The 13,336-nt window shown below is 40.1% G+C and overlaps 1 protein-coding gene across 3 annotated transcripts in view; it reads left to right on the top strand.

Moving 5' to 3' along the window:
• Positions 1-13,336, top strand: part of ctnna1 (catenin (cadherin-associated protein), alpha 1) — a 74,691-nt gene that overhangs the window by 49,585 nt on the left and 11,770 nt on the right. For all 3 annotated transcript variants that reach the window (XM_041943478.1, XM_041943477.1, XM_041943479.1), the window contains exons 13-16: positions 833-984; positions 4,355-4,465; positions 6,168-6,349; positions 11,453-11,558. In XM_041943478.1, coding sequence (XP_041799412.1) covers positions 833-984; positions 4,355-4,465; positions 6,168-6,349; positions 11,453-11,558 — 551 coding nt within the window. The remainder of the gene's footprint in view (positions 1-832; positions 985-4,354; positions 4,466-6,167; positions 6,350-11,452; positions 11,559-13,336) is intronic.

Raw genomic sequence — 13,336 nt, 5'->3', positions numbered from 1 at the left:
TCACAGTACTACAAAATTTAAAATTTTCTTTTCTGACTAGCATTTTCATACGGAAGCCTGCAGGTTATGAGTTGTCTGTAAGCACAAAACCAAATGTTTTTATTTTATTTTCTCGTTGCTCCTGCTGCTCTCTGCTTCCACATGTGCAACCTGACATCCATGCCTCTCCGATGAAGACCAAGCTGAATCCTAAAAACTGAATTAGAAATATTATGAATGCAGATGTGCTTGAGAGCCCTCTGGAGCTGTTATTGTATTATCAGTGGGGACAATACATGCCTACTGGGACAGCTTTGTGAGACCTTCTATTGGAAAACTCTGTTATGTCAAATCTGGGTACTGTTCCCTTCAGTATTTTGTCCCGTTTCTCATGCAGCTATAGAAGACAGTGCAGTAAGAAGTAGACCAACAGTGCAAAATACCATCTGCCAAAGTTGAATGTAATAACTGCACTTTTTAATTAATCATTCAGAGACGACTGTCTTCACTGGCACAGAAGAGAATTAGGCCTAACTATTGTCTTTGTGGGGATCATTTATAATAATCTCAAATATAATTATCTCGACTGACAAGTATGCACACTGCTCTGGTAAAATGCTATCACAAACCCACTGGCTCTGTGTTGGGTTTGTGTTGGAAGTGGTAGGTGGACAGTTGTTTTTCAACATGTAGTTCTGTCTGTTAATTATTTTTAAATATTCATGTAGTATAACATATACCATTCCTCACGCAAGGTACGTGTGCGTCTCTGTGTTTTTATGGAGTGATTCACCGTTGTTTTCCTCTTTCTTTTTCCCTCCTTGGGTCCTGTCCTTCACCTCACCTTCTGCAGTCATGCCACGGTTCACAGAACAAGTGGAGTCTGCAGTAGAGGCCTTGAGTGCAAACCCCTCACTACCTGTGGATGAGAATGAGTTTATTGACGCGTCCCGTCTGGTATATGATGGAATTCGCGACATTCGCAAGGCTGTCCTCATGATCAGAGTAAGTTGCACTGTTTATTTTACCTCTGCAACACTCGGCTTCATTTTCACGCTGCCATGATTTTAAAAATGCTTTATTTAATCCTCAACAATAGCTCTTCCCAGCTCTGTAGTCGGGACAGTGCATGTTATGTTTTATGCCTTTTCCACCCTAGAACATGAACAGAGTTCAAGCTGACAGCACTTTAGGGAATTTTCATTCACATAAAAAGCTTTTGGCCACATGAAGGAACTGCAACTTATTGAAAACCACACAAGTCCCGTGAAGGTTACAACTATCTTACAATGGACAGCATTAATTTGATGTGGTTTAATTTAAAACATTTCAACAGAAGTTATCTAATTGCGAGAGTCCTTGGTTATTGTAGTGTAATGTAATTATATAAATATGGCCATTGGTCTGTGCACCAGATGCTGTTTTTAATATTATGTGAGAAACTGTTACATGCGTGCAGCCCTAGAAGACAATGATTAACTTGTCTCATGCAAGTGCAGACCTAATTGACCTGACTTGCAATCTAGTGTAACAGCAGCCTTGGTTGTCTGTGGGTTAATGGCCTTTTGCTTGAGTAGAACTATAACTGAGACAGATGGTAGTTGGGTACATAATTGACTGACAATGTGCCAACAACAAAACCCACCCTAGCAGTAAAGAGAAATTAATAATTCTTAAGGCTTTGTAGAATAACTAGTTTAACTACTTAACAATGCCAAATGTAATTTTTGTATATATTAAGAGGTAAGTGGATTTGTTTAAACCACTTCTCATGTGTAACACTACCTAATTATGTATTTGCTACATTAAGTTACAATGTGCTGGTTGGTTGTATTATGCCATCTTGCATTATTTTCGACACTTTAATCTTTTGAAATGGAATCATTAGTCTTGACAGCACATTTTGTTTTGACAGTGGTGCTCCAGAACTGTGCTTGGGCCTCCATGAATAATGCTGCTCAGACATGGACAAAAACCAAATGAGAGGGGGACCATTATGCAGTATTTGCATTATAATAAGCAATTGATTTAAGATGGAGGTTTTAATTAGCATTCTTTGGTTGGACTGCAAGCCAGAGAGCTCCATTCAATTTCCATCTGCCCCAGCTCCGCTCTTGTTATCTAGATTGATTAAGCTGTTAACATTGGGCCTGTGGGGCGGGCTGAACACTACCTGGTGGGTGGGTGTGTGTAGGTGTGCATGTGTGTTAAAAATAACAGAGGATTTATGAAAAGTCTGGCTTGCTTATAATTAATCCATCAGATTTGTTCTGGCATTTTTAACTGTGAGCTGGAGATAATGGTGAGACTCAACTCAAACTGCTTCCATTATCTTTAAGGGGAAAGTTATGCATTTCCCCATAGGTTTACCAGGATTCCTTGATCAATTGTGTGGGGTGATAATCAGGGGTTTTGTGGTTATTTTTCAGCAGAAAATATCTCAGCTGCTTAGACAGTTAAAGAATTTCCAACAGCATCTATGCAGCAGTCTCCTACTCTTAATTATGGTTGTTTTAATAAAATGAGACAAGTGCATCAAAAACATTTATTTCTATCTCGAAGAACCCTTTGCTTGGTTGAACTGCCCTTCATTGGCACAGTTTATGTATGAAACTAGGCATGTTCTGCTCTGAGTCTGCAGAAATATGAAATATCACAGATCAACACGCGCTTGCACGCTAAATCCCTCACATGCAGGCGCTGCACAGTGGCCTACTCTTAAATCAGAACAGACAAGTGTGTGGTTGGGGCTACTTAAGATAGACAAGTCTTTAACCTCTGTAAGTGGTGCACAGGCAGCCTATGTTGGACGTCCCTTGGATATTTGACAGGCGGACAGAACCCTCTCCCCACCTGCAGCGACATCAGAGAATATGCCTCCCAGACATCAAACTGCCTCGAAGTCAGGGAGCTGCTGACAGCGAGATACAGGGGGCAGCTGTCGTTACCTTATGATTTGTGCTGTGCTCCACGGCCCAAGGTGATTTTGCTGGCTCTGTCCTTTAAAAAAAATCTGCTCTGCTCGCAGAGGCTATAAGCAGAATGTCACAAAAAGAATAACAATGGCGGATTTTACTGTTGGACTGCCCTTCCATATCTACAGCAGCAGACAAAAAATACTAGATAAGAATAAAGCCTACTTTCTAGCATTGTTATGATACTGTAATTTCAGCTCTCTCCCTGTCTTGTCTTACTATCTGGTCATATTTGCCATACAGAGGAGCATGATTCAGCTTTCAGACACACAGTGGAGATGCTGGACATTACAAAAATAAATATTGATTAATGTCTTTTGCCACAGCATGAAAAATGGTATTAAAAATTAGTTTACTGTGACATCAGTATTAGCTTGGCTTAACCTTTTTTTTAATTCAACTGCAGGTTATTGTTGTCACTTCTCTACAGCAGTATCCCGTCGGGTCCTCATCATGAGCTATCATTTCTGAGCCTCCCACATTCACAGGTTATCTGTTGCACAGGCCACAGCAGGTGATATCTCTGCCCCACTGAACAACATTGTCTGGGTTGAAAGAGATGCGTATGAGTCACTACAGCTTTGTATCTGAAACCATACTCCTCTTCCCTTGAGAACAAGAGCATCTCTACATTCCATAAAGCAGTGTAAGGTTGTTCAGGGACCTTCAGCTATTTTTAGATCTGAGGCCTCCAAATCCATTACAGAATGGAGGTATTGAGACAGCTGGATAAGCACAAGTACGGCACAGGCGTGATAATGCACCTCTATCTGGCCACATCATTTTCCCTGTGCCCATATCACCACCAAATACATTTTCCTGTCAGTCAGTATTGTATTTTGCCTTAAGCATGACCTGTTGAGAAATTCTTTTTAATATTAATATTTATGGAAGAATACTTGTAGCTTGTTTTGCATTCAGAGCTAGGGAAGAGGTGAAGGATCAGAGATGAAGTAGCAGCACTCAAGAAGAACACAACTCATGCCTCACCCGCCTGTCTACGGATAGAAGCGACAGATGGGACTTGGACGTTTTGCTCTCAATATGTTTCATACCAGCTTGTACCTTCATTTTCCCTCTCAAAATGCACAGACAGCACATTACACTTGATTTACAAATTCATTTAGAGTTTACAGTTTCTTGTACCAAGCTATTGGGAAGAAGACATTTATCTGATGCTACCCTTGCTGGCAGCGTCAAGGCATTTCTCATAGACAGTAAGCAGGTTGATTATTAAATAGTGCTCAAAAGGCTGTAGTATGGCAATATTATTTTATGTTCTCCACTTACAACTAACAGCTTACCCTTTTCTCCTTTTTCTACCCTTTCTCTTGTTTCCTCTCACCAAACCGTTCATTTGGCCACTGGCCCTTTTTCCCCTCTCTGTTGTCCCATTACAGACTCCAGAGGAGTTGGACGACTCTGACTTTGAGACTGAAGACTTTGATGTTCGCAGCAGGACCAGTGTGCAGACAGAGGATGATCAACTTATTGCTGGCCAGAGTGCACGGGTGAGTTGTCCATTGTTTCTTGGAGTATTTATAGACATTCCTGAGTCTGATCTCCTGCCATCAAAATCTTTAGTTGTCAGATGCCATCAAAAATACCTCGTGAGAAATGGTAGTTATGTGCCAAGGACAAACACACTCACACTATACGTGTGTGTGTGTGTGTGTGTGTGTGTGTGTGTGTGTGTGTTATTTTTATTTGTAATAGTACACAAAGTACACACATTGATATTAATATTTTCCAGGTGCATTCATTTGTGCCCAAAGGGGACAGTCTGGTGCAAAGAAGTATATTTTAGAATACTACTTATTCAGAAGAGCAGTTTGATATCATGTTAATGTTGTTCGAGCCACGGTTGTTCTTTCAAACACTCCACCCCCATACTTACTGTTAATTGGTTACGCGCTGTTGGCTTGGTGCCACCATAACAAATGTGACCCAACTATTTGTGAAAAGTTTATCCTCATAGAACTCTTGTTTACAGCATGGTCTCGTTTGTTGTGTTTAAAATAGTCCTTACCCACAACTGAAAAACATGCACCGTAGGTGAGTTCAAGACTAAACAAGGCTTGAGGCCAGAAGTATATTTCAAAGCTGTTTGTTTTGTTCATCACAGATGATCTGATTGTTTTGTTGGGTGGGGGCTTCTCATCTTTGCGCCACCCTGAACGGCTTTGTTTAAGCTTAGGTGATTCTAGAGAGAGAGTCCCATTCACCAGGAGTGGAGTGAATGCTCTTGCGATGATATTTGATTTCCTACTCTTAAGTGTCTGCCCACTTTGGCCTCAGAAGCTCATTCATTGAATGTCTGATTGCCTGTTTGGAAGCTGCCCTTTAACCATCCAGCCCAAGAGGATGGATAGAAATGGTGCTAAACACATTTGCACATGATATCAAGTACCGCTAAACTAAATGCCCTTATATTGATCCTCTTCAGTGGCCAGAGGCATAGAGTTCAATAGATGTATCTTTTTCTCAGAAAGATGTCTCATAATAGTGGCTGTGAACCCTGTATTGAACCCAGCTTTTGTAGTTAAAAAAAAAATAGAGAAAGAAAGAAAGAAATACAATCTCCACTTAACCTGAACAAATCAACAAAATGTCCATTCTGTACATTGATGGTATTTATTCATACAGCCATTTCAGTCTTAAAGCTTTTTAAGAGTTAAAAAAACAAGTGACTATCTTAATAAATATGCATTCAGTGGCCATTGCAATTTAATATAGCAGCTCAGCCATAAATTCTACATTTGACTATGTGCAGTTTTGATACTGTTAGAGAGGTATTAATAACTGTATGTTCATTATTCAGGCTATAGTGTGCCGTGGTGTTGAATTGGACTGCAACATATTGAGAGGTGTTTCTAATGTTTTGCCCACCCCATTTAAAACATGAGGAAGAAGATTAGAAACACGTTTTAGTATATATTTTAGGCTATATACTAGCTAACACATCACAAGAGAATGTATGAAAGAAGTTAATCTAGGGACACAGAAGTTAAGTGCACCATAGTACCACAGTGGTTCTCTGCTTTGATCTCCAACAACACAATGCTATTGCCTGGCAAGAAGTCTTGTGTGCATCCATGGAAGCCACAGGGGATGATGTAAAACAAAATACCCTGGAGATAGAAATGGCCTCCATAAAAGTATGTTGAGGTCTAGTGTGCTCACCCTTGATGCTTTCCATAATTCCTCCTTCAGGCTATCATGGCCCAGTTGCCCCAGGAGCAGAAGGCGAAGATTGCAGAACAGGTGGCTAGCTTCCAGGAAGAGAAGAGCAAGCTGGATGCTGAAGTGTCCAAGTGGGATGACAGTGGCAATGACATCATTGTGTTGGCTAAGCAGATGTGCATGATCATGATGGAGATGACAGACTTCACCAGGTGAGTTTGGACTAACAGGTTTGGCTCACACCCAGAGCAATTTTTCTTCCCTAGTAAGTGATGGTCCATTTTGGAATTGTAGATATTTTTCTGGTTTCAGACCAGACATTTGAATGGATGCTTTGTAGTGTGGCAGCACATTTTAAATTTGTAGTCTCTGTATTTGTTTTTGAGTATTTGTAGTGCCTTCTCCATTCACAGGGCTGATCTGAATATGTCATCTTACTATCCTCACATTAATATTCCAATACTTGTGCAATTCAACCAAAATGCCTCCAAGACAGAAAGCATGTTTAAGTTAAGCCAAATACAATCACTCAGTAAGCCTGCATTTGTTTCCCAACATTTGCCCATATCTACACAATACTATGCACCCAGTTTAACACGACTGTTCATGCATCAACGCTCTTCATTTTCCTTGAGCAGCACTGTAGGTAGGATTTTCTTCTTGATTATTTTTTTTCATCCTCCCCTAATCTTTATGTGCACAACCATAAGCAGTGCATGAACTCTCCCTCTCTCTGGTACATGAATAAAGCTGGGTGTGCACTGTAAATCTAAAATGGACAGTCTCACTCAGCAGAGCTGCTAAAGGGTGGCCATATTCACCCTTGTCAGTGGTTTGTTGAGACAGTAAAGGTTGTGGAGAGATGGTTGGGAAAAACATCTTAGGAATCATGATGTAGTATGAAGTAATAGCATATGAAAAATATGCCTCTGCTAAAAACTGAGCATGTCTGAAAGTTTCTGTTGTTACAACCAGGGTATTTTTTGTAAACTTTAGAACTTGATTCATATTTTATACATCACTACGTATTGATTTCTGCAGAAAAGCTTGTTGTTTGCACATCTTGCCTGTGTAACGAACTACTTAAGAGAGATGAAAAATGTGTTCGAATTTAATCAACATCACATAGACTTTATAGCAAGAATGATCCAAATGTAAATAAAGAATTCGAATCAGAGGCTTTGAGCCTCTTTACCACTTCTAAATTAATTGGTAGTCCTGCCCAGACAACATTAATGTAATGGTCTCTGACACTGTAACATATTTGTTTTTCTAAGTACTGATTGTAAACACTTAAAAACATAACAGGATAGAACAATTTTTTTGTTATTTTTTAAATATACTAGTACTGTTATGACAGACAAGTATAATGAACCCTGAACCCTTTAACGAATGCACAGTGTTCAAACTCTCTCAAGGTCTCACAGACCTTTGCATCACTCGACAGTACAGTGGCTCTACAAGCCAAGTCTATGTTAGTGCACCGTATGCTCGATACCACAATGCGTGTAGCCATCATAGTTTTATATGCCATAGTTATGAATCCCACTAGTCTGTGCCTCTAGCTAAGCAGCAATAAAAACCTAATGTTTTTGTTCCCTCTGACGGCCTTTTGCCAAGGGATATGACATTGATAAACAAGACATTTAGGGACTTTTAAGGAATAGAAAAAATGACAGTAATGAAGATTTTTTTTTGGTAAAGGAGTCCAAAAACCTTTTATATGTACACATGACAGAAGCCTTGCTAGCAGATCATTTGAGGATCCCAGCCATATTTTGTGTTTGTGCTGTGTGTACACGACATTGGGATTTTTGGCTAGATGTGATAATATTGACACTTTCTGATTATTGTTGGACAGCATTTCTAGCTCTGCATGATTGTATAGCTCACACGGTGTGCGTGCCTTTGTGTGTTGGTGTGTGGAGGATATGAGGAGACATTTTGAGTGGCTGACTTTATTTGCGCCTGACTGTATTTGTATGACTGTGCCTTTTTAAATTTTCAAGTGAATTACTCAGAGGACATTTTGTGCTTAACTCTGAGTCACATCCGTAATGACTATGAAATGCTGCCTCTCTATCTTCGTCTTCTGAACGGGTCAAAGATCCTGTCTCCTTGGCGAAAGACGCACAATACTGGAAAGCTGTAGCAAGTTCAAAATATTAACATTGCCAGAGATCTGACTTAAGTTACACAGAACCCTGCAATTTTCTGTTAGCTTCTTATTCATCTGAAGGGCCAAGAAAAAATAAATTCTGTCTGTTGCATTTCATCCACTGCACACATGTGTGAATGGAATGCAAATGAAGCTGCTTCCATCTCAGAGTGCCATCCATGTTTCTTTATTAGATGGTGTCAGCTGTGTATATATATTTTAAGAGGTTATTGATTGTAGTGACATAAAAAAAAAAAAAATCACTGCCATAGGGAAAACAGCCCATTGAAGCTTGTTCAATACTGCATTTACGGGAGAACGCTTTCTCCATTTACATCATTACAGCCCTACTATCACTGGCTGAGCATTACTTAAGTAAATATATTAACTTTGTCTAATTCCAAATATGTTTAAAAAATTTTTTGTGGGATGTTTCAGTCAACAACCAAGCTAGACAGGCAAAGGAAAAGCAAACAAACGGAAACCATTATGAGCTCAATTGTGACTACATTTTTGAGAATTGCAGCATAGATTCTCAACTCTGAGTACTGACATGCTAGTATCAAACTGTCCAGCACTGAATGCTGGATGTGAATGTTTGGCCCGATTTTGGCTGTTTATACTAAGTAACCAAGAACGTATTGTGTTGATACTGAGCATTAGGTTCAACAAACCATCACCATAAATCGTTTACAAGAAAAGATGCTTTTAATTTGGAATGCTGCTCCATAATGGGACTCCACCAACAGCTATGGTTTTCCGAATGAAATTTTTTGTATTAGAAGTTATGTACCATGGCTCATCTGTGCCACCGTCACCTAGAAACTGCAATCATGAGATGTCCTGATCTTATCTGCATTGCTTGCATGTTTTTTCTAATTTCATGTGCTCATAAATCCAGTGTAGTATCTGGATTTGCACTCTAGAAACTGAGATGGCAACTCTGAAGTCTAATTTGTAGATCAGGGATTTAATACCTTGAATACAATATTGTTGAGTAATTTGGGTCAAACTTTAATGTCTTTGACCTTAGTGACTGGTGAATATGACTTGAATTCAGTGTTAATGAGTACATTATATTCTCTATGCTCTGTTATTGCCATCAGAAATAGAGTTCATAAAAGAAAGCTGCTGGAATAGCTTTTGTGCCTGTACTGTTAGTAATGCAGTTACATTTAGAGTTTAGCTAATACCACATCTTAGTATTGTGACTTTTCTTATTTGGCACTCTTGAGACTTTGTGTATTTCTCTGTGTATGACTGTATGTGTGTCTGACAGAACACACATGGATATTTGTCGGGCTGAATATATATCCTCACATTATGCCTTGACTCTCACTTGCAGCAGTAGCACATGGAAGGTCAGTTGCTGGCTAATTCAGCCGCCACCCAAATGATTGCCCCCTCAACCTTGAGCTGGCACAAAGCCCTGCCAAGGTTAATGCTGTATGAGGTAATTGTTGTAGACCTCTCTCTTGACAAATCTGCAGCGAGTGAGAGAGATTCTTCTTGACTTCTGCATCGCTTATGGCTGAATGGCAGCTCTCATGAATAAGGCATGTGTAGCTTGGAAACATACAACATATTTGGGAGGCACCTATCTTAGAGCATTCAGTGTTGTGGAGTGCTCGGCCCGATGTGGCTTACACCCACCTGGAGGCCCACAGCTGTCACCAGACCAGACTTCCTCAGTCCCTCCTCAATGTATAAATCCATTACAAAAATCTTACAAGGGTGTTCTCTTGTCAGGAGATCTCTTGTCTGTTTCCCTGGCCTCTCTGTGCTTTTCCCTGTCATTACTTGACCACCTAGGCAGAGCTGGACATGGTGAGGGAATTTAGCCGCTGGCCCTTCATTTCTTAAGGCTGAAGGAAGCTATGTTTTTAAAAAGGGAATCAGTGGTTGCTGTGTGCATATTGATGTGATATTTTTTATTTGGACAAACTACAACATTGTACAAGCAACATTCTATTCAAAACATTCCATACAGGTTTTTCCCCACCCAGAACTCATCACAATGCCTCCAGTGCTGTCTCCGGGGGTTGTCTAGTCTCCAGAGTGCTGCCAGTCTGTGTTCTGACGCGTGGCCTCTTCTGCTAGGACCCTGACTTGCTTTCCAGCAGAGGGAGAGCAAAAGAGGGGAAGGGTTGGAGATGGGAGCAGAGGGAAGAGGAAGTGAGAGAACAGAACACAAAATTCCATCTGTTCTGGGTTGGATGGCTCATTTTTTAGCCTAGAGAGAGCAGCTTTGAATCCAATTTGTGTCTCTTGCCAACTGTGTCCCAGAGTCCCTTGTGGGGGCAGAAAAAAACGGCAAATGGCTGACAAGCTTACAGTGGGTCAGGTCAGGGCTGGATTGACCCATGTTGGGACAAGCCTTGTTTGGCTCAAGAAGGGTCAAGACTGGATGTTTAACATTAGGACAATGCCAAAGCCTTTTAAATTGAATTGTACTCTCTTCTTCCAGTTCTCTCCTTTTTTCTGTGGTTCTCCTTCTTTGTCCCACATCTGGATGGAAATGACCACACAAATGAAGAGTGTGTGTGTATATGTCAGATGCATTTTAGAGGGTAACCAATATTTCTCCTCCAACAGACATGAAACAAGTCCTCTCAGCCTTCTAATAAACCCTTCAAAGCTGCTTAAATAGAAGGAGCTAAATAGATTGACCTGAGAGTTTATGCTGTGATGCTGTGAAAGCATATAGCACTGGTGGCGCTATACCATGAATCAGGGGTTCTTAGAATTCTCGAATATGATAGCACTGTCAGTTTCTTAAAATCATATTACCATTGTATTTTATGTATCATATGCTAAAACTACAGGAAAAAATGAGTTTAACACCCTATTTTGTAAGTGGAGTGGATATTGTTACAACAGAGTGTGACAGCACACCGTCACAGTCTGTCTTTAAGGACAGCCCTGAGAGTGAAGCTGCCCCTCTGCATTTAATGGGTTATAAAACGTTCTCGGCTCTGACTGAACAACATGATGCTGTAGTAGTCCCATAGCCGTACTTGCCTGCCTGAAAAAAAGGAAAAGAAAAAACTGTCCAAAACAAACTCCTGCTCCATGACTGAAATGCTACTCCTGCATATTCAATGAGGTTGCAGTAGATCAGAAACAGTGACTGATCTTTTCACTGTTTTCTCCCCAGGGGGAAAGGGCCACTGAAGAATACCTCTGATGTCATCAGCGCTGCCAAGAAAATTGCAGAGGCAGGATCAAGAATGGACAAGCTGGGCCGCACCATTGCTGACAATGTAAGTCGTTAATGAAGCTTCATCCCAAAGGGTTTGATATACATTTCATCGCTGTGCTAGCTACCCCAATATATTAAGAATTGTATCAGTCAATAAATTAGCAACACAAACACATAATGAAAAATTACTCACTTGTATAGAAAAATTGTACAGACTTAGCAATGATGTCTGCAGTAAAATGACATCCTTTAAACCCTGCTCCAGTATCATATTAACTTTACTACCCTGTTGAGAATTTCTGATGAAAAAACTCAGAATGTGTGTAATTGCTTTGTTAGAAGACAAGAGCACATATGTTAAATATACTAATATCTACCAAGTCATGAATGTTCAGACTGTGGTACACAGGTTGACAGGTTTTTGTTAATGGAATGCTCAACTCGTTCTCAGATACTGTGTTGCTGAAGGAACTGACATTGCTGTGTGCTGCTGCACTGAGTTTGAAAAAATGAAGCTTTCATAGTGATTTCATTTTGACACACCTGCCTTTTGTTTTTAAATGTTTTCCTGAACAGTATCTGCACATGAGCCAGATTTAAATACTCCGAATAGGAGGCAAACTTTTTTTGTTTGAATATTTCGTGTCCTTACTACTTTAAGCTGCTTAAAAACATCTAGTACATGAAATTTCTTTTTGCAGACATACTTTTTATTTCATTATTTTATTTTTTCTCATTTGCACATTTAGCAGCAAATCTAAGAAAAAAGCTGCCACGGCACAGCTCTTCAGATGTTGAAAACCGCTATGATTTGTGTTATTCATGAGACACTCCTTACCAGTCTTTGCCAATTTCTTTCTGGATCAAACACTCTCTCTCTCGGTTTCCCATCTCCCACTCCCCAATTCCCGATTCCATCATCTCTCCAGGTCTATCCCTCACCCCAGAGACTATGGTCCTTGACATAGGGAAACACACATTCAATTATCCGTGGCCTCATATTTCACTTAAATACTTGCACTGTACCACACCTCAGGGAGATACTGTACATGATTTATCCCCCAACTTATTCATGGGGCATCTCTTAGGCAGAGACTTATTGCCTCTGTGACTGCAATATGTATACATTTTGTTGTTAAATCATGAAGGAGTTTAGTTGTGATGTTTGCAACCAGACATGGTTGTCAGATTGAGGTCTCCTACTGTAAAGACATTGCTTGCTTATATAGTTTAGATGTACCAGCTGTGGGTTTCTTCCATTTCTGTCCAAGAACACATGCTCAGTCAGGCATACTATGGCTTTAGATGTTTGCTGTAAGATTTCAATTTTGATAACATTGGAACTGTTTGGCAGTCTCTCTTTTACTCTGGTTTTGTTGACATCTTTACTGATATGTTGGCAAAACGTTGCAACAGCAGAAAGCCTTGGTTGAGTAATGAGATTAAGTGAATGTTAAAGGGCTGACTACAACACATGGATTTTAATGCTATGAATCGGTCATTAACAAATCTGTTTGAATCTGTTTTGGACCGTTAGTTAATATTTGTCTTTAAACAGCCCAGGTTTACATACACAACGCTGTGGTTAATCATTGATTTGATTATTTAGTTTTACATCCTAGCTCCTCTCTGTTGTTTGTATAATGAGAAGATGGGGCTGCTGGGGCTCGTGTGAACTATCTGGCACATGTGCTGATAATGGCCAAAAAAGAAAAAAAAAAGAAAGAAATTGGCTCACATTCTAAGGGGACGTAAGAGGTATGTCAAGTGCCTTTGTCTCAGTGGTGAATGATCGGGCTTCAATTATGCGAACATACACTGGAAACATCTGCATTTAGC

Source organism: Chelmon rostratus, chromosome 9 (genome assembly GCF_017976325.1).
Source record: "Chelmon rostratus isolate fCheRos1 chromosome 9, fCheRos1.pri, whole genome shotgun sequence".
NCBI classification, from domain to species: Eukaryota; Metazoa; Chordata; class Actinopteri; order Chaetodontiformes; family Chaetodontidae; genus Chelmon; species Chelmon rostratus.
This window is presented reverse-complemented; position numbering and strand designations above follow the sequence as displayed.